We start from the raw sequence: 27,980 nt of genomic DNA, 5'->3' as shown, positions 1-27,980 counted from the left end.
ACTTGGCCTCTTTCCTAAATGTTACAGATTTGTTGTTGAAAGTCTCCCAATGCGTCAGTTGGATTGAAATGGAAACAGACTGTCTTCAAGTCGATCCCGACTTATAGCAACTTTACACAGCCGAAATGAACAAAATAAAAAGAGCACTCTACTGAATCCTTCTCCTCTAAACATTCTTCTCCTTTTGCCCTGCAGCCCAAGAGAACTGAAAACATCGACACTCCAAAACGGGGTCACAGAACCGAGAGGGAAGAAGCTGCACACTTCCCCCGTCCCTCTAACACGCAGCTGAATGGAACGTTCCACCAGCGAGCACTTAACTAGCTTTCGCTTCCTCTGCTTGGTACTGGTAAATTTCGCCGGGTTGGGTCACGTGACGAAGGAGCAGCTGCTGCTCCTCCGCCGTGCGGAAAGTCATGTGACTCTCTTGCACTGTCCTCTTCCTCCTCCGCTCGCCTCAAAGTGGGGTTGTCACGGCAGTGATAATCGGAATCCGGCAGACTGCAAGAAGATGCGGGTGTTGGTGGTGATCGTTGTCGCTGTAGCCTCCGTTTGGGCGGCCGTGCTGGCCAAGGACCCGGTGAGTTCCGCGGAGGGAGGTGCCGCAGGGCGAGTTCTGTTTCCGAGGGAGCTGCTGACACTGGCACTCCCTGTCGTCTCTCGCAAGCGAGCCCTTTCTCCCGGGCACCACTTATATTCGAAAGAGAGCTGATGGTGCTGAGGCCCGTCTATACCTTTAAAGTTTGACCTTTAAACTGGCTGAGGTTACCTTCAGCTGTGAAATTTAAAAGCACATTTTCCCTCCCTCAAAGAATCATGGGAAATGTAGTTTATCCCTTAACAGAGCCGCAATTCCCAGCACTCTTAACAAACTGCAGTTCCCAAGATTCTTTGGGAGGAAAATGTGCTTTTAAGTGTATGGTGTGCGGCCTGTGTAGATTGTGGAGTAGGGTTTTCCTTGGCTCAGTCCTGCCGTTTTCAGTGCCAGGGCTGAATCCTAGAACATATGTGACATAAGAATCAGGTAAAGTATTTCTAAGCAGATGCAGAGTGTATGTACCCTTAACTTCAAGTATCTGAGTATCCTTGCACATCATGGGCTCCTAGATTGAGGGGTTAGACCAGCCTTTCCCAACCAGTGTGCCTCCAGATGTTGTTGGACCACAACTCCCATCTTTCCTGACCATTGGCAATGCTGGCTGAGGCTGATGGGAGTTGTGGTCCAACAACATCTGGAGGCACACTGGTTGGGAAAGGCTGGGTTAGACCAAACAAACTCTAGTCTTGTCCCACCCTTCTCCTTTTTGCTAGAAATGAAGCACTGGTGATGAAGCAAATGTAGCCTGGACTGTTTTATTTGCATACTTCTAGCCTCAGGCCTAGTATTAGGGGGTGGGTGAGGATCCCAAAACAATCTACCTTTTGCCAACCTGATTTTGAGCAGAGCAATGGCCCAAGGACTTAAAGGGATGGTTAATCCAATGGGTGTGTAAAGTTGTAGAGGTAGAGAAATTACCCCCTGTTGTTTCTCATCTCCTTTTGCTAGGGATGCTAAAGTGCAGGGCTGTATTTACTCTCCCCTACATCTTTCAGGCAATTGCAGGACTAGCCATTGTGTGCCCTATGGGTTGGGTTTATGTAAGATCTTGAGAAGCTTCTGTCCTGAATCATAATCAGCTGCATTTTGTGCCTACAGACTTTCCATCCACACAACTATTTGTAAGTAGCACTGAATGAATGGGGTGTTTCCCCCACCCCCTTCCTTGAGTGTATTGGTTGTATGAGTGCTTTACTAATTTGAGCCAATACTTCAGATAATAGGTTCTTAGTGGCAGCACTGAGGCTTAAAATACATGAAGTAGCAATGAAGGGAATAGTTGTGAGCCTGTGCATGCTGCTTTGCCATCCGTTTGCCACAACCATGGGGGGGGGGCTTTCTGGAGTGGCAATCACGACTTGGAAGCTGATTTGAATGGGCCTCTCAAATCTTCAAAATCAAGCAATGGCACTGAAATTGGTGGTAGTTGTTATTTACTGCATAGTTACATTTTTATACAACTCATCTACCTAGTGTCCAAAGCACTGCAGAGGTGCAGAAAACTGGGATCAGCCCATGTGCTGAAGCAGTCAACTGTCTGCTTCACTGCATGGTCATAGGACAAAGAGTTCTTCTTGCACATGTTTTGTCATCCAAAGTCAGATATTTGAATTGTCCCTTAGTCATATATTTCACTTGGGCCACGCCTGGTAGAAGCTGAAGGTCTAAAGGTCTGGATAATCAGTTAGCTTGGAGAGCTTTTCTGTGAGGCATTTTCACAGATCATTTCAAAACTGGGTGCTTGCTGTGGCAGTACATCAAATGAAACCGAAGTAAACCAAGGGTAGTGTGTGGATCCGTAAAAGAAGACACAAACATACATAGATGGGTAATACCTTTACTAGGAGCAACCAAAAAGTTACAGAAGTGCGGCATGCTTTTGAGTTCAAACTCTTCATCAGGCAAGATGTTACACAAAGTAGAAGGTGGTTAGATGAAGAAAAATAAAGTAGAAAAATACTTTAGTTTTCCATGTACAAACCATCGCCTACCTTGTGTAACATCTTACCTGATGAAGAGTTCTTCAGAACTTAAACGCTTGCCACACTTCTGTGACTTTTTGGTTGGTCCTAGTAAAGGTGTTAGCCAGTTGTGGACTCTTGAACAAAACACCTGTACTATATTGACCAGAATGCATGTAATTTTAAATGTTTCCTTTCTATATACAGGCCAAAGTGACATATTGTTACCATTTGTGAAAATACCTTTGGTTTGTCTTTTACTTGCACTGGTTGGTGAAGCTAACTCATTAAAGCATGTAATTATAATCTCTCACCTTGTGAGTTTAAACCTGTTAAAGTTTAATCTCTCTTACTTTGCTTTCTGTACAGCCCCTCCTTAGTATTACCATTGCTTCTGGTCACCGGTGTTTGCTTAGAAGACTAAATAGATTTAAGCATCTAATTTTAGCCATTCTCCCTCACAAAACATTCAAGAGCTAATTGGCTTATAGTGTTCTCCATGATAATATGTAGTAGCAAAAATATTTTATTTACTTCATCTCATACACTGTTACATTTCCCCCTATCTTGCTTGTCTCTTTGAACAGGGCCAGGCTATTTTCTCAAGTTCAACTTGTGGGAAGTTCAGATAGGCTTATGTTGCATCTTGTGACTTTACACAGCAATTTCCTTCCTGTTTTGTTTAAACAAATTGCTGAGTGCTGCAGCTCATGTATCTGTAATCCTACCTTGAAAAATATGTTCTTTCCCCACAGAACAGCAAAATGTGGCCTTAATTAATATTGACGAATGCTCAACATGCATCTTATGGCTAAGGATATTAAGATGTCATGTTACACTTGTATTACCACAGTTTGGTCAGAGGAGCCTGCCTTCTGCTTCCAATTTTTCTGTACTTTGCTTGCATTTTCAATTTTTAAAGTGTACCACATATGTTGAAGTGTGCCTCACTGCAAAATTGGTTGTGGTTGACCTTGAGAGAAATAAAGTGGGCTGTTTGTTTGTGGCCTGTGACCAATATGGGAGCATTTGTTCAGACCCAATCAGAGGGGAAATCCCATGTTTATTATATAGTCAAGATTTCTGATATTATGAAATGAACTAGTTCTTCCATGTTTAGGGAATAAAGGAAGTAAGTTTGCATCAGTTTCCCATGATTTACAACAGCCCTGGTTCCACTCACTTGGGTGACTTTGCAAGGTAAACTATTAAATGGGCTTAAGGCTGAGTGTATGTCAGAGTATGAATCGTTTGCCTAATTAGAAAAAAACATCAAAAATTGTGGATCCCTGATCCCAGGGCAAGTCTTTGAAGTTTGCCACATCTATTTTTTTTCTCTGTCGCACCATCCTGTGGTGTGAAATAATGCCTCTCATAGTGATGCCTTTAATTGCATCCTTGCTTGTGTAGCGCAGTGGGAAGGAGAGCCTGGCTGGGAGTCCAGAGTCTATGAGTTCAAATCCCCACTTGTGTCTCCTGGGTGTAAAGGGCCAGCTAAAGATCACCCCCACAGTGAGTGGCTCAGGGGTTACGTGCCCTGCCACCTGTGCAGCGCTGCATAGTCCCAAGGAGCCCAGTTGCCCCCCCAGCTGGCAGTTGCGGACAAGGAAGGGGCTGGCTTGTGCAGCTGTGGCAAGCTGAGCAGGCCCTATCCAGCTGGGGAGGACTGGCCAGAGGGAGGCAATGGTAAACCCCCTCTGAATACCGCTTACCATGAAATCCCTATTCATAGGGTCGCCATAAGTTGGGATCGACTTGAAGGCAGTCCATTTCCATTTAATCTTGTTTAGGCTGTATATCTCTTATTTTTGCAGGAGAAAGATAAAGCAATATTTAAACTATTATTACAAAACCTATCACTTGCTTTCTTCTCTTTTATATCAATTAGCAATTGCAAGATCTGTCTTTTGAATAACCAAAACTTAGCAAAAACTGTGCAAAAGATTCAAAGATTCCCAAACAGTTAAATGGAGGGGGTTAATATTTTTAATTACACTGAAGTGTTTCATTAAAAACAGCAAAGAAAAATTGAATAGCCCTTTAAAAAAAAAAGATAGCATGGAAAATAATTAGACCTGGTAATCCTATAGCAATAACTAAATATTTGTGGATTGTAATTGGTATAGAATAGAGAACTATTGCTATATTCTATTGAACAAGATTAACAAAGAAAATAGTGATTAGCTTTTCAATAGATTGTTCTTGATGCAGAGGAAATACCTCCAAATCCAAAGAGTGAATATATTCCATCATGCAAAAGGAAAAAAATGGGGAGGGAAGAAAGAGACAGGCAAGTTCATGTGCCAATTCTTGAAGTTAGACAAGCCACACATTTGTGAAGGGGAATCATGTATACAATGGGGTGACCGTTCAGCCCCTATCCCTGTGTGAAGCCATTATGCCTGCCCCCAATCATAATGTGTTTAGGCATAAACCTCAATAATGGGAACAGGTGCAGCCCCATTCTTGCATGATTCCCCTTCACACAACACATGTGTGAAGGGGGCTATAATCCCTATGCATTATCTGGTCTGAACAAGAGGGCTGCCTTGCCTTTTAAATGCAGCATCCCTTGTTCTGTGGCCTGTGGATGGGGCTAGAGTGTCCTTTGTTTGTAATCCCAGGGCTACTGGCAATTGGAGCACAGTCCTTTCTGGCAGCAGCACCCTGCAGCTGTCCCTTCTCTGACCATGGATGAGTCAAGGGGAGCCTTCCTGGGAGCCAGGGCATACAGTCCTCTGCTGGCCCATGGTTCCATTATATACTAGTCCCATAAAAAGGCATTGTGCCAATAAATGACATGAATAAATACTACTAAATGAATGTGCTGCCTTTCATATGTTGCTGCCCTGGTACCACTGAGACTATCTTTGTTTTTTTCTCTTTGAGAGTTGGCATATATATCTTAACATTTATCACAGTAGTTTGCTTCCTTGTGGCCAGTTCTGTGCCAGCACCCAACACATCCCAACATAGGTTGAGTGGAACCATCATGTACTGATGTTCCACAACCAACCAGATGAACACCACCGATGTGGATCACAGACTGAGAACTTCAACGCAGCATGGTTCTGACTCATTCAGTAGCCCTGTTCATGTGTTTGTGTAGGGTCCTCACCTGATGCAGAGCCTTGATGGAGCAAGGTTCTAAATCTTGCAGGGAGCCTATGCGGATCCATCAGCTCCATGCTGCAGATGTTTGCCCTCTGATATGCATAGGGCGGTGGGGAGGGATATGGAGATGGGATGGGAGCAATGGAGCTAGCCAGTATTGTCCCAGCTCCTAACACCTTAATAGGGCTAGTGAATTCTGCTAAATTATATGACAGTGTGTGGGGATGCAAACACATAGTATGGGAAGCATATAGGCCTTTTCTTTTTCTAGGAATCCTACTTAAGAAATTGAAGAGGCCCTTCAAGGGGACAGATGCTGTTGCTAATCTGGGAACTGCCGCTCTGCAGTTGAGTAGCTGAACAGCCCACTCCAAGCCTAAAGTAGTGACATCTCTGTGTCCGCTTACATAACCGATTGGTTGAGTAATGCTTTTGAGAGTCCTATGATTTCTTTTTCTTCTCTTAATTAGAGGCATATGTACTGCCCAGCTCTTGAGTATTTTTCTAAATGGTCTCTGCTTAAGTACCTTCTCATTATGTTTTAATAAGCAGCTTGAAAACTCTTATTTCAATACTTACAAAGAAGGCAGAGCTAACCAGATTTTGCTCTAGGCCAGGGTGGGGAATGCAGTGGCCCTCCAGATGTTATTGGCTTACAGCTTCCATCATCACTGGCCACTGGCTGTGCTGGCTAGAGCTGTTGGAAGCTAGAATCCAAATGAGGCCCTCAGGTTCCCCACCCCTGCTCTAGGTTATACTGATACAGTTACTTTTTTATTTTTTTTTCTTTTACTTTTCAGCCCGTAGAGCCTCTTGCCTATCCACTGTCGAGTGGGGGTTGGGTGATATGGGCCTCTACATAGATGTGAATTTCTAGCCGAGCCTACCTCTTTTCTATGGCATCAGACTGGAATATCTCACTTCTCAAGCAAGGCAAAAGTTCAGACCGTACTAGATCCAAGAGCCATCCAGAGGCAAACACACAACAGAAAGCAAAAACTTGTTCTGGCAAAAGTTTCACTTAATTCAAATCATGGATAAGATGGTATAACTATGATAATGCATGCCAATCATGCCTTGCCTGTGGTACTTCTGGTATCCCAAGGTTGGTGTGATATGTAAATGGAGCCATTGTCATCTGCACAGGATGCCTTTGAAGGCAACCCTAGTCAGGATACTCTTGAAGGTTAGGGTGGCGTTACCACACCTCATGGTGGAGCTGATTCCCTGTGGGCCAAATTGTTAGCATTTTGCTGAGTCAGCTTACTTTGCGTCCAGTGTTCCTTGTATCCAGAAGCTTAAGAGTCATTTCAAAGACAAGGTAGATAAGAATAAGACCATCAACAATATATGCACCCTTGAGAAACTCTCCAGTTGTAGATGGTATCCTTTGCAGGGCTTACAGGACAGGAAAGATGTAGATAGATAAATACAAAGTGAACTCCTTCAGATGTATGCCTTTGGCATCTATTTTAAATTTTTCCAGAGTTGCTTCTCATTGCAAAAAACAGAAGCTGCCTTGTTTGTTCATGTATGACTGAGTAACCAGTGCTTGCTTCGTTTTATTATTAATTTTTATTATTGTTTTATATACTGGCTATATACCAAAATGGTTTCTAAGCAATTTTGCCAAGTTGTGGGGATTATCTCCAAATACAGTTGGTAGTAATCTGTCTGGAGGATTTGTATCAGCTGCAATACTGGTCCCCTATCATTCATGTGTGTTTACCACAGGAATTCTGTGTTCGTAAACCCTGGTCATTATTGAAAAGCATAATCTAAATACACAGTACTTAATTTGTATAATATGGAAAACACATTTTTAACATTTCCTGTGTAACAATGTAAAAGCTTTCTTGATTTCAGCTACATGATTTAAAAAGACCTGTCTTGCTATTCAGGGCCAGCCCCAGGCATGCCAGAGCCCTTGGACGCCAGCTTGACCAGGGCCCTGGCATGTGTGTGTGCACGCATGCATACCCCACCTACCTGTCTCCTGCCTTTTACAGCTATGTGGGCTGCACGCACAGTACTACCATTAACCAAGATGGCGGCCACAGTTTCCCTAAGGGGCTGAAGCCTCCGCCGCCATCTTGGTTGATGGCACTCATGCATGCTACGTGCGTGCATCTCTGCCATCAACGAAGATGCCGGCAGGGGCATCAGCACCTTAGGGAAACTTCGGCCGCCATATTGGTTAATGGTAGTGCTGCGTCCACACTGTGCACAGCAATAAAAGTCAGCCGAGAAAGGTAGGTGGAGCGAGGGAATAGTGGGTGACTCAGAAGCTCCATGGATCGTGGAAGGGGACCGGAGGGGCCCTCATCCAGGGTCCCACCTAGCCACCCTTTGGAGCTGGCCCTGTTGCTGTTGAATTACCCATGGATAAACACTATGTGCGAATTCAGTGCTACTATACCACATGAAAAGAAATGCCTCTGGCAGAGCTTCAAGTAGGTGGAGTATGAGTTAACTTGGCAGGATATAATTTGTGGTGACTTACTGCAACAGTCCATATGTAATATAAACCATTATTTTAGCATTATATAAATTTGCTGCATAAGTGCCTTATGCACACACCCCTTCCTCTCCGATACATGCCAGAGGTGGAGACTGGAAGCATCCACTTCCGGCATTAAATTGACAAGCCAGAATAAAGCCATTGTTTATGATCTTTGCTTTTATGCTAGCTATAGTTTAAACTAGGGGTGGAGAACTACTGGTCCACATTATTACAAATGGGACTCTTTTCCTTAATCTAACCTGCCACAAAGAGCAGTTTTTTGTTTTGTGGGGGGGGGGAGCTGCTAGGCAAGAAAACACTGCGTCTCTCTCACATCCTGGTCCAAGTCCACAGATGGTTAAAAGGTGGAAGGAGGTAATTTCCATCTCCTCCTCCTTCTGGCATCCATCAAAAGTGAGAGGGGACTTCATAGGCCAGAGGCTCACTACAGCTTCTTCATGTAGCACATGGTTTAGTTATGTGCAAACCAGTCCACTTCTACAGGTATATTGTTAAAAGTCTTGCAGTGCAGTCCTAAGTAAGGTCCACTGAATTCCATGGGAGCTAGTCTCTGATAAGTTTGTGTATGATTGCAGCCTCCATCTTATTATTTTTTTACTCCCAAAGCTGAAAAGGCAATGAGAACACTGAATGTTTTTGCATGAAAGGAGGAAAAATATTTCTTCTCAAAAAGGTTCTGTCTTACTTTTGCAGTTTGCTGAAGAATGCAAAACACATGAGTATCCTCCCTCAGGACCGACGTAAGTAACTTAATAAAGGACAGCTGAGTAGCTGATAGCTGCTGATATACCGTATATTCCGGCGTATAAGACGACTGGGCGTATAAGACGACCCCCAACTTTTCCAGTTAAAATATAGAGTTTGGGATATACTCGCCGTATAAGACTACCCCTGCTTATGTCATGCAGGTACTTAGCAGGAAAACTGTCACTTATAAACTTATAAATATTAATATTTGGATTGTCCAGTTGTTTTGTTTTTGTGCCTAGGAATTACCACCAAAAACTGGGGAAAGATGTGAGAAATCTTTTTTTTAAAAGCAACATTAAATGCCTAGACTCTAGTTTCCAACACTATGGAGTATTTATTGATTGATTAAGAGAATTTATATCCTGCCCTTTTGCTGTTAAAAACAGAGCTCAGCACAGCTTACAAATATAGTAAAAACAATAAAAATACACAATCAGAGAAAAACAAGAAGCCAAAATGTTAGGAAAAGGAGTCTTTCACACCACATGCTCAGTTCTAAATACTGTTGCAGCAAGTTTTACAAGTTCCTCCAGTATTCCACTGGTGCAGGCACTCAGACATTCAAAGTACTGTATGTTTCTTAGGTTTTATAAAAGCAGAGCTTTGCTTAACTCAAAATTTCTTCTCCCTTTGATAACCACATCTACACAGGTTCCACCTCCATACTCAAAATGAAACTGAGCCTGGAAGTGTACAACAACCCCACACATACCTTGCTAATTCGATTATCAATGCCAGGATGTCTGTCTTATCGACTACTCTCCTGCTCCCCCCCCCCCACACACACACACCGGGCATCATGAAAGACCCAGTCCTGGGCTCAGAGAGAAAATAAATATCTGGTCCTCTTCAAAGTATTGATAAGCCTCTTGTTTTAATTGAAATAATAATTATAAATTCTTGTTCTTATCACTAATGGGAGTTAATTATCTTGCATATGCTGCTGTTGCTTCTATGGCTGTAACAGAGTGAGGTTAAAGATAAGTGAAATGCAAATAGGAAAAAAAAATACAGAAGGCAGTAACACTTTCCTAAATGTAATACCATACCAACCACAACAAGATTCCTATAAGGCAAAAAACTAAGCATCTCACAACCAGTCAGGATTCCTAACCAAAAACCAAAAATATGATAAATGAAGAAATATTTATATAAGCATAACTATCAAATATATTTTTTACACAAACTGTAAAGATATTTATAGTGCAATCCTAAATTTATTTATTCAGAAGCAAGTCCCAGCGTATTCAATGGGGCTTACTCAAACAGGGACAGAAATGCAACCTCAAGTGATAAGCAACTTCATTCACACAACCCAAAATTCCGAATCATGCCACTTTACACTGTTTTGCAACTGTTTATACTTGTTTTATGGTCATTGGATTTTAAATGGCTTTATTTCTTCTTGTGAGCTGCCTTGGTTTGCAACCCTACCTCACAGGGGTGTTGGAAAGACTCCATACACACATGCACACACTGCAGATGTATAAATACATACAGCCCATATAATAGTTTATTGTCAAACCAATTGGTCATTGCAGAAAAATCAGTATTAGTTTTTTAAAAATCAGTATTAGTTTCCTACAGAATAAAAACTGCAATACCTAAGTAAGCCCTGCCTACTTGCTTTAAAATAGGACTGGGGGGGGGCAGAAAGAGAACACAAACACAATTCTTTTTTACATTCACTCCAAAGTCCCATTGATTTTCAGCACATTCATAATCATGTCTACTCAAAAGTAATTCCTACTGAATTCAATAGGATTTACTCTGGACATATGGGATTAGCACTGTTTTTACCCCCAAAAGCAACTATTGGGAAGGTTTTCAAAACACTGCCCAGGATCTGACTCCTACACACAACAGGGGGAAAAACTGAAATGTATATACCTACCCAATTTATGAGATTTTCAGATAAACAGGAGGGGAAACCACCATTTTCTGGCCTCGCAATGAGGTTTTGCAGACACTGCCACCAAACAAACACTTCACTGATTGGCTGAAATCCTGAACGGGCGGGGTTAAAGCTACGAAGTGCTATACAGTAGTTTAAAAAAAGATTTAACCGGGGGGGGGCTCCTGACGTTTTTATATATATCTCGAGAACCGCACCACCTAGAATCTTAATTTTTTTTTAAAATGAAAGCTGAGAATCCGGGCCACCTAAGGGGCTAGCTGGGTGCTGGGTGGCATGCTTAGAATCCGGGTAAAACCCGGCTATCCGGGCAATATGGCAACCCTAATAAGACGACACCCGGCGTATAAGACGACCCCTGACTTTGGAGAAGATTTTCCAGGGTTAAAAAGTCATCTTATACGCCGGAATATACGGTAAGCACACCCCTGTTTTCTCACAAAGTTAGTTAACTTAAACTTTAAACTTTAGTGTATTGAGTCAGGACTGTGGTACTGCTGCAAACAAACTAAATGGTACCCTGCTTACATTAGCTGATTAACAGAAATATCTGAACATACTTTAAAGGGACAGATAGCTTTGTTTATCACTAGCTAAAAGTTCATCTAGGGAAATTATGTCTAGTTTGAGACACTGGTTGTCTTTGGAAATATCAGAGTGAGGCCATGTGGAAAGGTTTAGGAAATATGTAAGTTACCCTTAAAAAGATGGATTGCCTTAGGAGATAATAAAAGAAGACAAAAATATGTTCGCCCCTCCGTTTAAACAATACGGAAACCACTACTTGGTTTAAGTGTAACTAAGGTGCACTTGTGTTAAATACTGGTGATGGATGAAAACCAGATGATGTAACTATAGTAATTGAAAGAATGTAGCAGATTGCTTAGTAAAAAATTACCAAAACGTATAAAAACAACTGAAGGGAACAGCTGTAAGACAGTGGTTTAAATTTAGTGACACCTTATGAATTTCATGAAAACTCGTCTTTTTTCAGGTACAAAGGAAAGATTCCTACATACATAATAAATCTTGACTTGCCACCAAGTGAGAGATGGGCCCAGATGGCACGTGACAAAAAAGTAGAGGTATGCAAGTTGGTGGGGATCTTGAACTCTTCTTTGTTGGTTGTACATTTGGTGTGTGCGTGGTGGTAGGGGAGTCGTATTTTTAAAGAAAGGCAAACATTAATTTCTGACACAGATTTTAATCCTGTTTCCAATAAGAGCAGAAATATTTAAAATTATTTACAGGAAAAGATGCTTGAATTGTGCATTGTTCTGTCTGAATGCATAGAAAAATGGCTGTAACTAACTTCATTCAGATAAATGTGCTTAGGCTGTATGAGCTCTTAGGCTTTGAGTTAATTTTCTGTTGCATGTTTGGGTTTTTTTTTAAGGCTTCTGGGATATAGTCATAAGTTTTACCTAGTGGAATTTTAATGGAGACAAACCTCCTCTCCTACTCTCTTCTCTGACCCTATTCCACTGCTGAGTTCAGAGGAGTGGGAGTTTGCAATTGTAAAGTTCTGAAGGAGGCCTTATTGCAACAATAGCCAATCTGGTGCCCTCCAGATATTGTGACTTGCAACGCCCTTCAGCCCCAGCTATCTTGACCAATTATCAGCCATAATGGGAGTTGTAGTCCAAAACATCTGTAGGGCATCACATTGGCTATCCCTGCCTTATTAGGATGTAAGTTGGCAGAGGCTTTATTAGGATGGATATCCAAAGAGATACAACAAGATGCTCATAAAATTAGGGCTTCTTTTCCCTTGAAGCAGTCACTACTATCAGCCAAGACTTGGAAGGCCAGAGCTTTCAGAGATGGGACCCTTAAAACACATGAGGCTTCCTTGATCAACATTTCTGTACTCTTACAAAAGAAGGGTGAAAATGCATCAATAAGCATAGCTGAAAGTGCCAACTCATTACCATTTAAAAGCTACTTTTTGTATGTGCTGTCATTAGTTTTCAGGCACAGGTGAAAGGTTTATATGATTAAGTGGCTCTTGCATTCCATTATCCTAAAGTGTATTCATCTGAGCTTTTCTTAAACTTTTTCTAGATGAAGTCTATGATTAAGTCTATGAAAGATATGGTAGCTGCATTCCTCCGTAGTGAAAAACTTATAGCATCGTTGGAATCTAAATTGGTGAGTATTTTTCCAATGACCATAATTCAGCTTGCTGAACGTGTATGTATAGTTACTGCTAATAACAATAGACAGGAAAATAAACGTAGCAGTTATAAACATTACTTGCTGCTTAATATTCCTGCAGGAGTCATTACTATCCTTGTAGAAGCCTTAATGAAGACCTATTTGGTGTGCAACTACACTTAAAAAGCGAATCAAGATTTTGAGTTTGTAAATGACCAGGCAGAATGGAAAAACTGTTGTGGTTTATCATCACTCCAGACTAGCCGACAGTTGCTTGGAATGTAGGAAGCTGCCTTACACAGAGTCTGACTGTTGGTCCATCAAGCTCAGTATTGTTTGCACCAGGGGAAGCACACGTGGTGTCTTCCAGATGTTTAGGACTACAACGCCTATCGTTCCTGACCATTAGCCATGCAGACTGGGACTGATGAGAGATGCAGTCCAGCAACACCTGGAGGGCATCACATGGCTACCCCTGGTTTACACAAATTGGCAGCAGCTCTCCAACATTTTAGGCAGGGGTCTTCCCCAGACCTACCTGGAGATGCAGGGGATTGAATCAGAAATCTTCTGTATGCAAAGCATGTGCTTCACCATTGAGCTGTGGCCCTTTGCTACATGAGGAAGAACAACTAAAAGGGATTCAGACAGCTGCAGAAAGGATGCTTGTAGACTAATCTTGTGATAAGCTCTACATAGTATGACCCTGAATAACTTTGGTGGGGGAGGGGAGATCTCTGTTGATGGTCAAGTTGCAAAGAAGCCTTCCAGAAATCCAAATCATTGAAATGCTTTTCAAATCCATGTAATCCTGTCAAAAATTTACATTATGATATTATACACGTCTTCTAATATTTCACAGCGTGTTTTCTTGTTGAATGCCTCCAATATCCATTGCTATCAGTAGCGTTGCTCAGAAATAGAAGAAAGCCTATTTATTCTTTTCTCTCTTTTAAACCTGGGTTTGGATCATTTTGCTTTCAGGGAATTGGGCAAGGATAACTTATTTATGTATTTATTATTTAATTTATAAATCGCCCTTCCTCCCAGCAGGAGCTCAGGGCGGCAAACAAAAGCACTAAAAACACAACATAATAAAAATGGACATTAAAATACATTAAAACAAAACAACTTTAAAAACATTTTTTTAAAAAAAGCTTTGAGGACTTTAAAAAAAATTAAAAACCATATTATTAAAAAAAAGGTTTAAAAGCATATTAAAAAGCAATTCCAACAAAGAAGCAGACTGGGATAAGGTCTCAACTTAGAAGGCTTGTTGAAAAAGGAAGGTCTTCAATAGGCCCCGAAAAGATAACAGACATGGCGCCTGTCTAATATTTAAGGGTAGGAAGTTCCACAGGGTAGGTGCCACCACACTAAAGGTCCATTTCCTATGATGTGCGGAACAGACTTCCTGATAAGATGGTATCTGCAGGAGGCCCTCACCTGCAGAGAGCAGTGATCGACTGGGTATATAAGGGGTAAGACGATCTTTCAGGTATCCTGGTCCCGAGCTGTATAGGGCTTTGTACACCGAAACTAGAACCTTGAACTTGGCCCAGTAGCAAATGGGCAGCCAGTGCAATTCTTTCAGCAGTGGGGTGACATGTTGGCAATACCCCGCTCCAGTGAGCAGTTTCGCTGCCGCATTTTGCACCAGCTGCAGCTTCTGGACCAACCTCAAGGGCAGCCCCACATAGAGCACATTATAGTAATCCAGCCTGGAGGCTACCAGTGCATGGACAACAGTGGTCAGGCTATCCCGGTCCAGAAATGGCCGCAGCTGTTTTACCGCTGAAGCTGGTAAAAGGCACTCCTAGCCACTGAGGTCACCTGGGCCTCTAGTGACAAAGATGAATCTAGGAGCACCCCCAGACTACAGACCTGCTCTTTCAGAGGAAGTATGACCCCATTCAAAGCAGGCAACTGACCAATTATCTGAACTCAGGAACCACCAACCCATAGTGCCTCCGTTTTGCTAGGATTCAGACTCGGTTTATTGACCCTCATCTAGCCCACCACTGAGTCCAGGCAGCAGTCCGGGGCTTGCACAGCCTCTCCCGATTCAGATGTTACAGAGAAATAGAGCTAGGTATCATCAGCATACTGCTGACTCCTTGCCCCAAATCTCCTGATGACCACTCCCAAGGGCTTCATATAGATATTACACAGCATGGGAGACAAGATGGTACCCTGAGGCACCTCACAGCACAACTGCCAGGGGGCCAAAAGTCAGTCAACCAATGCTATTCTGTGAAAACGACCCTGGAGATAGGATCAGAACCACTGTAAAACAGTGCCTCCAATACCCATCTCAACAAGTCAGCCCAGAAGGATACCATGGTCAATGGTATCAAAAGCCGCTGAGAGATCAAGTAAGAGTAACAGGGTCGCACTCCCCATGTCCTTCTCTTGATAAAGGTTATCCATCAGGGCGACCAAGGCCAATTCAGTCCCATTACCAGGCCTGAACCCAGACTGGAATGGGTCAAGATAACCTGTTTCATCCAAGAATACTTGCAGTTGCTGCGCCACAACCCTCTGAATCACCTTCCCTAAAAAGGGGATATTTGTGACTGGTTGGTAATTGTTGCAGACCAATGGGTCCAGGGTGGGCTTTTTCAGGAGTGGTCAGATCACCACCTCTTTCAGGGTGGCTGGAACCATTCCCTTCTGCGATGATGCATTGACCACACCCTGGATCCACTCAGTCAAACCCCCTCAGCAAGCTTTAATAAGCCAAGAAGGGCAAGGGTTGAGAGGACACGTTGCTGGCCGCATCATGGCAAGCAGGAAAAAAAGGGGGGGGCGAAAACCAAGATGTTAGAAAAATAGGAATTTATTGTATATTCAAACCCGACGCGTTTCAGCCTATTGGTTTTTAGGCCTTCATCAGGGGAGTGCAGGCTAACAAGAAGTTCAAATGAGCAGACCGCTTACAACAATATAAATGTCACATTTATATCCAGGTGGGCAAAGCAGGGTCAGACCAGCTCCTCCCAGCTCACCCACCAGGTCTCAGTAATGCACACCAAATCATAGATGAGTATGGTCTTGTGTACCGATAATGCCCTGTGAATGATTCCTCTGCAGCTGCTTTATTAAGACATGAATGGATGGCATGACCAGCTTGTCTTATTATGAGTTTGTTGTAGACTGCTGTGGAAATAGTTGCCCCCAAGCACCCTCCCCTGCACTGTGGAGCCCTGTTTGCACCCTGGTACACCAGTGATCTAAAGGCAATAAAATAGGCTGGATGACGGCTAGAGCGCAAGTGGCGAAAGATGTGCTGTGAGGCTGAGTAGCACAAGTAAAGCATCATAACTGTGCCTACTGTGCAGCAGTGAGGGCAACAAAGAAGGCCCACTTCTCTTCCACCATCGCATCCTCAAGTAGCCCTCCCTTGGAACTTTTCCATATTGTCAGGGGTCTGTTGACATCAAGTTCAGGAAAAGGAGTTTAAACTCTTTGGAGGCCCACTGTGAATTGTTTGCAAGGCACTTTGAGGGTAAAGTTGCAGCTTGGCAGCTTTTAATACCATTGACCATGGTATCCTTCTGGGCTGACTTGGTGAGATGGGTATTGGAGGCACTGTTTTACAGGGGTTCCGATCCTATCTCCAGGGTCGTTTTCAGAGAATAGCATTGGTTGATTGTCTTTCGGCCCCCTGGCAGTTGTACTGTGTGGTGCTGTGGGGCCCCATCTTGTCCCCCATGCTGTTTAATATCTATATGAAGCCCTTGGGAGCCGTCATCAGGAGATTGCAGTAAGGTGTCAGTGCTCTGATGATACCCAGCTCTATTTCTCCATAACATCAGAATTGGAAGAGGCCGTGCAAGCCCTGGACCACTGCCTGGACTCAGTGGTGGGCTGGATGAGGGCCAATAAACTGACTCTGAATCCTAGCAAGACGGAGATGCTGTGGGTTGGTGGTTCCTGAGTTCAGATAATTGGTCAGTTGCCTGCTTTGGATGGGGTCGTACTTCCTCTGAAAGAGCAGGTCCATAGTCCAGGGGTGCTCGTGGATCCATCTTTGTCACTAGAGGCCCAGGTGGCCTCAGTGGCTAGGAGTGCCTTTTATCAGCTTCAGCTGGTAAGGCAGCTGTTTCTGGACCAGGATAGCCTGACCACTGTTGTCCATGCACTGGTCACCTCCAGGCTGGATTACTGTAATGCGCTCTATGTGGGGCTACTCTTGAGGTTGGTCAGGAAACTGCAAGTGGTGCAAAATGTGGTGGGGAGACTGCTCACTGGAGTCACTCAGCTAGTGAAAGAATTGCACTGGCTACCTATTAGCTATGTTCAAGGTTCTAGTTTTAGTGTACAAAGCCCTATAGATCTTGGGACCAGGATACATGAAAGAATGTCTTATCCCTTATATATCCAGTTGATCACTGCGCTCTGCAGGTGAGAGCCTCCTGCAGATACCATCTTATCCGGAGGTCTATTCTGCACAACATAGGAAACAAACCTTTAGCGTGGTGACGCCTACCCTTTGGAATTCCCTCCCCTTAAATATTAAACAGGTGTCATCTCGGTTATCTTTTTGGTGTCTACTGAACCCTTCCTCTTTCAACAAGCCTTTTAAGTTGCAGACTGGGATTAAGTCTCATCTGTGTTGGAATTACTTTTTAATACTTTTTAAGCCTTTTTTAAAGGTGTTTTTAAAGCTTTAAAATGTTTTTAAAGATGCTTTGTTTTAATGTTTTTAATGGTTGTTGTCTTTTAATATATATTAAAGCCTGTTTTTATGATGTTTTAAAGTGTTTTTAGTGCTTCTGTTTGGTGCCCTGGTCTCCTACCGGGATGAAGGGATATAAATCAAATAAATAAATAGTTAATGAAGGACAGAATAGAAATCTATAAAATGGATGTTGTGTAATAAGAGCTGTAGAAATGGCAGTGTGAGCTGCTGCAGCTTACTTACTCAGGGACATTGAATTAAATTTGTTAACCAACCTGCACATTCTTAATGTGTAGTCACGGTTTGTGCAGAAGTGAGGACATGATTATGCAACAGTTCTGTATTGATCTTCCTCAAGGCCCTGAATCTCTGTCGTTCTCTATGCTTCTCCAATATTCTGTGTGAACCCAGGTATTAAAATGAATGTAAAAAATGCAAATGGGAAACGTGCTGGAGTTCTCAAATGCTGGGAGCAACCATGTTCAGCTATTGTGAAATATCACAGTGCCTTGAACTTTTTGTCATTGTTATTGGAGGTCATCATAAAGAGACGTTCTTGATAAACAAGTTTCTTGCTCAATGTTTCTCTTAAATGGTCTACAAAATCTCAAATATCTACTGAGGCAACTAAAGACCCCTTCTCACACTGCATGTTTTTTTATGTGTACTCCTAAAAACTGTATAGTGCAAATTCAACAAACGTGTTATCCTGATACACACATTGGAGAACCATAATTGGCTGCATCTCCTGTTGATTAGATTCAGCAGCAAAATGGAACTTGTCTCTGTGATATGTGAAATGACCCTAATTCTCTGTAAAGTTCCTCTGCTTACACTGAGTGAAATAATCAGCATTAAGAAGAAAGTATGTGAAGACAGAAAAATTCAAAATATATAGTTACTGCATTTTCCAATTTTCACTACTTTTGGCTTTTCCTTTTAGGCTTGGTTAGGGTCCACTCTTCCCTATCCTTTCAATGAAGAAGTCAAAGGCATTGCTTCTGCAATCGAATCTCCTTTAGGTAATTTCCATTGTGTTATTACAGGCTCTGAAATTATTCTCATTCGCTCTCTCGCTCACTCGCTCTCTTCCCCCCCTCCTGTGTGTGTGTTTTATAGGCATTATTTGCTGCAATTGAATATTTCAGCCACCGCAGGAATGCTTAATGCATGTGATAGATATGAAGAACAGAGTTCTATTCAAATGTAAGACCTGACCAGGTGTTCTCCTGAGTAAAAGCCAGAGCAGTAAAGATGGGAACACGGCTTGGACCACATACGTCCTCTTTCCTTTACATGCAGAGAACACAATATTTGAAGATTATGGTGGTATTCAATGCTAGTCCTGCTTGGAGAAGGCCCATTGAAGTTAATGGACACGACTAACTTAGGTTCAGTAATTTCAGTTTAACTACTCTGTGTAGGACTTAGCTGAAAACAACCCTGTATTTCTGTCTGAACACAGAATAGGATCCTGTCATCCTATTCCTGAATTAAATATTTTCAAGCTATAGCTTATCTGCTGCCTGTATTGCATTAATTCAGGAGGGCAAGTCTGCTTCTTTCCCATATTAATTTAAAGTTGAAATGAGGGAATCCTCAAGGTGTCTCACAGAGATGCAAAAACAGCATGGACCAACAAGTTGCCCATCTTCTTTCCAGGCTTCAAAGTAACTTCTGAAATGGCAATTCTTATAGATTCCCTGTTAGTGTCTCTGCCTTGTGGCCTATATTTGAATCAAGCACGGTGACTGAGAGGTGATAGTCTAAAGATGTGAACTCTCTACTATTTCTTCCTTTTCTTCACATACTCTCTTTTATTGACTGTTTTTAATGATTACTTTGATCAAAGGTGTCTTTCCTCCTTCCTCACCCCCCATCCCCCAATTTAGGTGACATGGTTGTGTTCAATGTCTTCTATGAAATCTTCACATTGTGCACTTCAATAGTCGCAGAAGACAAAACGGGTAAGTCCTTGCTTAGCTGTTCCTTTGTATTTTTAAAATGGTGTTTTTTCTTTGATCTTAATTCCATTTTTTTTCTTTTCCAGGAAAGCTGTACCATGCCAGAAATCTTGATTTTGGACTGTTTCTTGGGTATGTACATAATAGTGAGGTCCACCCTGTTCTGGCGGGTCCCCAAACTCTCTAGAGCTGGGGACTGCAGAGAGCAGAGGGAATAATTTTTCTTTTCTTTTTTGCTCTTATGAGACTAAGCAACTAGCTGAGCTTTTGGTTAATCTGAAACATATTTAACCATGGTGATTTAAAGGCCTTTCTTTCTCAGTTTCTTTGGAGCATCTTTAGAGAGAAAATACATCCCACCTCACCATTTTCTATAAAATGAAGAAGTCCTGCAGTTGTTGTTTTCTTGCTGTTTTCAGCATAGTGACTTTGGGTTTTTTTAAAACAATTTTTATTTTGAAACAAGCATATAGTGGCTTTTTTAAAAGAGAAAGAAAAGATCATGACCTAGTGGTGTTCCATGAAGGCTATGGGTGCAATCTAATTGGGATCTTGCACTCACAAAAGGGCTTCTGATCCATAGAATCATAGAACTGTAAAGTTGGAAGGGGCCTATAAGGCCATTGAGTCTAACCCCCTGCTCAGTGTAGCAAACACCTCTACTAACAGAAGAGGAAGTGAGGTGGGTTTTGCCCATTTCTCACCCCTGCAGCTCCCTGCACCACCTTCCACCCTGTTCAGGAGAGTCCTCCATCTGGATCAAACTTTCTGAGGCTGGAGGGTAGGATAGGGTAGGGGTGCACATGGATTCAGTTCAGCACTTCATAGATTCAGCTCAAATCACTTCGGAGGATGCTTGATTCGGCTGAGGTGGGACGAACTAAAAGGGACTTGCTTTCTGAGTAAAATAACGCCCTCTGATTACAAGCTTAACCTGTCAGACACAACAAAGCTCTCCCTCAATGCCCTCTTCCCTCCCTATCCTGATATCTCCCTTAAGCTTAGAGATGTAAGTTTTGGTTTTGCAAAGTTGCTCCCTTCCCTGAAGTGTGGGGATTGGAGAATGCTGGTAAAATAATTCCTTCCAGTTTATAAATTAGACCTCTCAGTCAGTTACGACAGAGGTCTGCCTCCCATTTCCTCTCCCCACTCTGGTGTCTGTTCTCCCTTCCCCATTATCCCACCATGGCATTATGGTAAGCTTTTATTTTTCCTTTCAGCAGATGTTTGTCTGCAGCATTTTTTATACTCCTATCTGAATCACTCAGGTGCCAGGAAACACTTGTGGGGTCCCTGGTACAACTGGTGTTACCCCAGAGATCCCCCTCATAGAAATCTCACTTCTCCTCAGGATTTGTATGAATCTGATGCATGTTTCTGATGACACAGATAGATTTTTGTATACTCATTTTTTCAAGTGTAGAGGTAAACAGCTCAAATGTTAGCTGTTGGAGTGCTGAAAAGCTCTAAACTGTAGGAGAGTTGCCTTTCCCAACCTTTGGATCCCCAGATGTCACTGGGCTACAATTCCCATCACTCCTGACCATTGGCCATGCTGGCTGGGGCTAATGGGAGTTGCAGCTCAGCGACAACTGGGGACCCAAAGGTCGGGAAAGGCTGCACTAGAGTAATTGTAGCTTGCAATCAGCATTAAATATGTAGCTATTGCTTATATTTAAATAGTTCTGGTTTTCTTGTAGGTGGGATGTGCACAACAGTTCTTGGATCATAACAATGAAGCTGAAACCACTAATGGTGTCACTGGATTTTCAGAAGAACAATAAAACAGTGTTTAAGTCTGCAAATCTTGCAGGCTATGTGGGAATGGTGTCTGGGGTCAGGCCAGTGAGTATTCTTTCATTTGGCCAATACTAGCTGTATTCTGATCTACCTGTAAAGCCGAGTTTGCCATTACGAGCGTGAACAGGCCTGAAGCTGAGGCTTGCACACTCCATCTGCCCCTTTCTTTGTGAGTAAGGAGAGAAGACTGGAAGTTTCCATGTCTGGTAGCATCAGCCCTTAATTTGCCAGTGTGTGTGATGTTGCAAACTGTGGTTTGCTCAAATCATAGTTTGCCTGAAAACCAGGATCAGTTGTTCTTCTCTTGTCCTGCATATTCACAAGTTACAGAGTCTGGAGCCTGCTTCTTATGTTTTGGGTTTTTTTGGTAACTTATGTGAAAACTGGTCTGTAGTCTTTCCTGCTTGAATTCCAGAACAGCAGACATATTAGTGTATTGTAGCAAAATCAGCAGGCTTGCAGCACCTTAAATGCTCAACATGCTAAAATAAGTTTAAGCGTTGGTTGACTGGAGTTCACTTCATCATATGCATAGTACTCTATCTTCAGTTGGTGCTCCAATGCTGACCTCCCAAACTAAATGTCATGCCCTAAGCATCAAGAGTTAGATTATTCCTGCAATCAGTGTGGCTTGTGGCTATGTGTGCCCCAAATTTCTGCTTTCTCATTGAACTGGAAGCACTTTTAACCACTCTGGAGAGGCGCTTTGAATGTGCCCATTTTGGGGGAGAAGTGTACAAAACAATTCTCCCATTTTCTAGTAAGTGGGGTATCTTGGTCTACTTGTATACCAAATCTTAGGCTAGTTCCTAATGAGTTAGAGCCCTGATAACTACCCCCTATGAGTAGACCTTTCTCTCTCTCTCTCACACACACGTGCATACACAAATATGTACAGAGATAAAAAGCCTCTGTAAAACATTGTATTACATGTCCTTTGGGCCTTAATAACAATGTTCTGTCATTCAGGTTGGACTTTCTCCATGTGAGAAACTACCCAAGACAGTACACAATCAGCTTAGCTTAGTCTCTGTTTTCTAACTGTTGGGTATCAATATGATTAATTCAAGTCTAAACTCTGTTAACTGACTTAATGTTTTAGGGTGCTTTTACTCTAACCATGAATGAGCGGTTCAGTCTTGATGGAGGTTATGTTGGTGAGTATTCCTAATGCTCTATTCTTGTGTGCATTTAAAAAATAAATAAAAGGGAGCATTTTTAGTAGTATTATAGCCTTGAACCATTGGAGACACCAATTACACAAGATACGGGCACAAAGTGAAGAAAGTAGTGTGATGCATACTATAAATAAGAAGCAGGGTGATGTGGTGCAATAGTAGGCCACACCCAAATATTGACCTTGAAGTAAGTCACACTGAAAGTAATTGGGCTGACTTTCAGCTAAATTGCATTAAGACTGAGATATGAGATTCTTCGGCACTAATAAATCACTGTAGCCTTAAAGCTCTTCTAATTTGTATTTCTTATAGGACTCTTTGAGTGGATCCTTGGCCAGAGAAATGGTTGGTGGATGAGTTTCCTCACCAGAACTGTGTTGGAAAACAGTACAAGGTAACAGTCAAGTTGTCAAGTGGTATATCTACATATATGTGGTGTTGAAATTATGTACAGTCACATTTTTATAGTTTCCCTTGGCTTTAGTCTGAGGTTCTTTCTTGTTTTGAGGGTCTCTGCAGCTATCTTGGTTCCAGGAAATGGGAAATACAGAAAATCATGTGTTACTAAGGAAACTTTGTTTAATGTTCAGACATCTAGTTTACAATCTGCATACCTAGTTAAGTTGTCTCTTATTGAAGTTTCTTTTATTGCACATAGTTATGAGGATGCAAAGGACAAACTGGCTAACACAAAACTATTGGCTCCAGCTTACTTCATACTAGCAGGAAACAAATCTGGTGAGGGTTGTGTTATTACACGTTCTCGAGTTTCAGCCTTGGACATTTGGACGTAAGTATGTTTGATAATAAAGCTGTTTCAGCAGATAGCTCTGTTGTCTATAATGGATTTTGCTAAAGCTGCTAAACAAGCTACTATATGACTTCAGTCTTTTTGCACAGGTTTCTTTGTTTACATTCTTTGCTTTTATAGATTTAATCAGTTTTTCCTCTTTTTTCAGTTTAAAATACACCATTTAAAATGGCTTTCAGCTTATATTATTCAAATGAGTGCTTTTGTGGCATGAAACCTGTTTTGGGGTATTCTGCTTTAAGCACCTTTAAGGGGGGGTGACATGTTTAAAAATAAAAAATATTACGTTGCTTTATTGATGGAAAATAGATGTTATTTGCTCTTTCTTTCAAGCTTGGACCCGGAAGGAGGGGTCTGGTATGTTTTGGAGACCAATTATGATCGCTGGAAGGATCCGCTCATTCTGGATGACCGGAGAGGACCTACAATGAGGTGCTTGAATCAAACAAAGCAAGAGGTAGGTCTGTGAAATGTACAGTTTTACACAATGATGTAAGCCGATGCCCTGTTACAGGTGACTAAACCCAATAATTGAAATGACACTTTGTGTGCTCAACCGGGCTCAGGATGGCAGTTTAGATCCACTGTAACAGGCATTTGTTGAGGCCTTATAATAACTCTTTGGCTTGGCTTTCGTTTTGTGTTATGAGACACAGCAAGCCTTAGGCTAGTACACTCCCACCTTCCTCTCCTCCCTGAGCATGAGGAGATCTAGAGCAGTGGCTCTTATCAAGGTGCTCTTTGTCTTGAGCCAATATAAGACAGGTGGGTAACCTGCAGCCCCAGAATCACTTCTATGTGGCTCCCAGCACCTCCTGAAGCTACCCCATACTTCCATCCCTTTCATTTCCACCTTATTTTTCCGTGCTCTTAAAAGCCACCCCCTCCCCCACCGCTTCTCTGTAGTTTCAGAACTGAAGATTTTTCCCCCCCAGCTGCCTGAGAAAAAATTGGCAGGCTTCTGCCATCTGTGTAATACACTAGAGTAAGAAAGAATTGCTTTCTAGATGAGTAGCTGTGTCGATCTACTGCAGGGGTTGCCAGCCTTTGGGGGCCTGTGGGTACATTTGGAATTGTGAGAAAGGATGAAAGTCAGTAACAAAATGACTGTCCTTTACATGTGTGGCATAACACAAAACAGTTGCCACATCTGAAAGAGACAAGACCACGAAATGGTGCAAACTTGGCCCTCCCCCATCAGCCCTTCCCCCTTAATGGGAAAAAAGGCTGTGCTCTCTCAGGGAGATGCTTTGCACCTCTTTTCTGTTTAGAACAGAGTGTCCAATCCTGGCATCCAGTGACATGTGGACATGTTTTAAAGGAGTATGTTCTGTGTAGAAGAGGCCGAGCAGGGGGAAACTGGAACTGAGCAGGAAAAGCAAAACTGGATTTTTTTTAGGAGATACTGATACCTTTTGCGAGCACCATAGGAGGTGATGATGGGTACACTGGTGCCCATAAGTGCCACATTGATGATGACTGCTGGTCTGTTTCACAAAAATAATTCCATGTATATTCAAGAATAACTCCATGAAACCCAGTAGAATTTACTTCAGAGTAGATCTGCACAAGATTGGAAATTCTAGTATGATGTAAACTTAAGTCTGGTGAAAATTTTAAGTAGGGCAGTCTTTATTAGTTAATCCAGAATACTTTTGCCTGTGGTCCCACTTACTGCTCTATAGATCAAATAGTGTTTTGGTTTCTTTGCTGCTTAGCAGAGATTAGATATTGTGGCTGCTTGTATTATGGCTGCTGCAAGTTTGGTAATGAAATTGCTTGTGTTGACTTTCTTTTTGGTTCAAGTCCCCACTGTTGAATCTGTTTTCTTTTTTCTCCCCCAGAACCTCTCATCATCAGCTATGTACAATATTCTCTCCACAAAGCCTATTCTCAATAAGGTAACTCTTCCCTACTGTGACTTGTCTAGCATGTCCTTGCTTTCATCAAGTCCTCATGTTCAAAAGGGGAGAAAAATCCCTATTGCTCCTTTCAAGGCGGATGGTTCCAACAACAGCTGCTCTCTACCTCAAGAATTTTAAAAAATATTCTTCCTAGTACTGCTTGGATCCCTAGGCAAGGGATAAAAGCAGGCATTAAGACCGTATAAGCAATGTGCAAAAACAAAAAGCTTACTACTAATAGCTATGGCAGTAGCACTGGCAAATTTATGGTGGTAGGTCTGTTAACTTTCCTATAGAAATTGGCAGCTCCAAATCCACTTTGTGTGGAGTATTTTTACACAGACATCTATAAAGCATGGTTGTGTTGCATGTGAGCTTTATATTTTGCTTTAGCTAAGATCAAATATCTGTAGTTTTCAAGTCATAAAAAAGCACTTTTGTATTGACATACTTTCATGGCATTGATTTGAACTGACTAAGGTTGTTGTTACAACTTTCTCCCCTCCGTTTAGTTGACTGTGGCTACTACACTGATGGAGGTTTCTGAAGGCCGCATAGAGACTTATCTGAGGGAGTGTCCAGATCCTTGTAGCCCCTGGTGAGGATTGCAGTTGCCTGTGGAATGGATGCTGTCTGTGGGGTGGGGTGGGGGGAGATGCTGTACTTTATCCAAGAAGCTCCTTAGCTTGCAGTATGTTGCATGTGATGGCCTTCTAATCTTGGGAGATGTGTGATGGCTTGCCAGTTCAGACAACAGACTGACACTTATCCTGCAACACCTCTTTTCATATGTCTGCTTTCTATGAATTGAAACTAAAACAGTCAGCTTTTTGGATCCCTATTTTTTTACAATGCTGCTTCGGTTAGTCAGTGTTTAGAAAATGTCTTGCAGCACAGTCCTAGGCATGTTTAGTCTCTCATTGTTCAGTCAGGCTCAGGTATGGGATTGTAGCCCTGGAAATGAGGACAGCTTGGAAATGGCATTGTACACATTCTTTCAGGTGCAGCATTGTTGTCAGTCTTTTGAAATAAAGTCCAGTTTGGCTTTGTGATTCAGCTGCTCCTCTGACTACCAGCTACCTCAGCACTACAGTGTGTTTTTTCCAGGCTGAATGAATGCTACGTGGCTTTTGGCTCCCCCGTTCATCCCTTTAAAATAGGGAGACAGCGCTGTGGGATGGTCAGTCCAGCCTGGGAAAACAGCAGCATAGCACTTCTCTCAGGTTGGAAGGAGTTCCACAGAGCTATCCTGGCTCCTTCCTGCGGTGTTTAGTTTTGTTTTTTAAGAGCTGAGTGGGAGAGCAGTGAGCGTCTTGCACCACTCTTTCCTTAAGTGACAAACATATGGCCAGGCTGTTATATCCTGCCCTTTTAAAGAGAGAAAGGTGGTATTATCAGCAGAGGGAGGTAAATGGAGGGTATGGCTGTTCACCAGGCCTAGTAGCAGTTGCACTCCTTCCAATACAGACACATTTTAAGTCACTTTTTTTAGAGCATAGTTGGCTAAATCCGACGCACTGGTAGTATAAACAGTGGTCTGGGGCATTCCTGGCTATGGGAAAATTGGGCCAACATTGCCTGCCTGCTGCCTCCTCTTCCATGTACAACTGCCTGCTCCCCAGTTTTGTAGATTAGAGGGGGGGAAACGTAACCGAGGCACATGGAGTGTCTCCATCTGTACTACCACATGCATTATATTGTCACTATCTCATAGTTTGATGTTTCTTTTGTGGTCCACTTACTAAAAGGTTTAGACACTATTGCTTCAGAATAAAAGTTGCTCTACTTTTGTAGTAAGTTAACTGAGGCTTTGAATGTTTCAGTACTGCTAATCAGTATTAAGAAGGTACTTTTAACATATTATCGATCACTTTACAATAAAAACTATGCGGGAAAATGGTCTGCCTTGTTTTGTCTAACTTTCAGGAGAAAGTGAAGTAACAAATGTTACTGCGATTCATGAGCTTAAAGGATTACATCTTGTGCACAGCCACTCGCCTTTCCCTTAGGGCTTCATTGTATCTGCATATTAGTTAACTCTACAACCTATCTACATATATAAACTGAGAATGTATGTGTATTTACTCAAAAGTTGTCAAGTGGTTCAATTTGCATATGAAGTCTCATTTCAAACAAAAGCACAAATTATCCATGGTAATTAACACTAGGACTGGTGCACACCCCTTAATTTTACAAGTAGCAAAGGGTGATTCTAAATTATTGGTTAGCATTCTCTGATTAGGATGAGAGAAGCAGGTAGAGAAGGTAACAGGGCAAGAAGGAACAGGATGGCACCAACCTCCGAATATTATGTCTACATGTTTACACAGATCTTCCCCCAGCAGCTCTCCTTCTGATGGTTGGAAAGAGTTTCCAGCCTAAAAAGACCTGAGTTAATAAGGAATGTTTTGGCTATTTTTATGCAGTAGGTGACTTATTATTTGTTGCTGATTTTTTAAAAAAGTATAAGAATGGTCATTAATAAACTCAGGACTCCAATGTTTACGTTTGATGGGAGCATCAGGGGAAGAGGTGTTACAGGTTGACACAATAGCCAAAGTACTGTAATACAATTAGTCTCTCCAAAAGTTTGCAAGAGATCCAAGTGGCTGCAGATGTG

At 42.2% G+C, this 27,980-nt stretch overlaps 1 protein-coding gene across 2 annotated transcripts; it reads left to right on the top strand.

Annotated features, from left to right (window-relative positions):
* Positions 1-277: 277 nt before the first annotated feature.
* Positions 278-27,257, top strand: ASAH1 (N-acylsphingosine amidohydrolase 1). 2 transcript variants are annotated; one of them, XM_061584251.1, is made up of 14 exons: positions 278-580; positions 8,891-8,937; positions 11,857-11,947; positions 12,927-13,013; positions 18,647-18,725; positions 19,596-19,670; positions 19,754-19,799; positions 21,368-21,512; positions 22,570-22,624; positions 22,958-23,039; positions 23,304-23,435; positions 23,790-23,913; positions 25,301-25,357; positions 25,873-27,257. In XM_061584251.1, exons 1-14 carry the CDS (start codon positions 293-295, stop codon positions 25,960-25,962), a joined length of 1,398 nt encoding a protein of 465 aa, XP_061440235.1. In that variant the 5' UTR covers positions 278-292; the 3' UTR covers positions 25,963-27,257. The 2 variants fall into 2 exon arrangements, with proteins under 2 accessions (XP_061440235.1, XP_061440236.1); XM_061584252.1 differs by lacking the exon at positions 278-580 and adding an exon at positions 935-1,024.
* The last annotated feature ends 723 nt before the right edge of the window (positions 27,258-27,980 follow it).

The sequence above is a fragment of the Rhineura floridana genome, chromosome 9 (assembly GCF_030035675.1).
Source record: "Rhineura floridana isolate rRhiFlo1 chromosome 9, rRhiFlo1.hap2, whole genome shotgun sequence".
Lineage (NCBI taxonomy): Eukaryota > Metazoa > Chordata > Lepidosauria > Squamata > Rhineuridae > Rhineura > Rhineura floridana.
The sequence above is the reverse complement of the archived record's forward strand: the minus strand, read 5'-3'. Positions and strand labels throughout refer to the sequence as shown.

Bases quoted from the DNA above. Each gene is read 5' to 3' on its own strand.
- ASAH1 (XM_061584251.1), top strand. From the start codon at position 293: ATGGAACGTTCCACCAGCGAGCACTTAACTAGCTTTCGCTTCCTCTGC. The intron at 22,625-22,957 runs GTGAGTATTCCT...TATTTCTTATAG, and splicing joins TCTTGATGGAGGTTATGTTG to GACTCTTTGAGTGGATCCTT. The intron at 23,040-23,303 runs GTAACAGTCAAG...TATTGCACATAG, and splicing joins GTGTTGGAAAACAGTACAAG to TTATGAGGATGCAAAGGACA.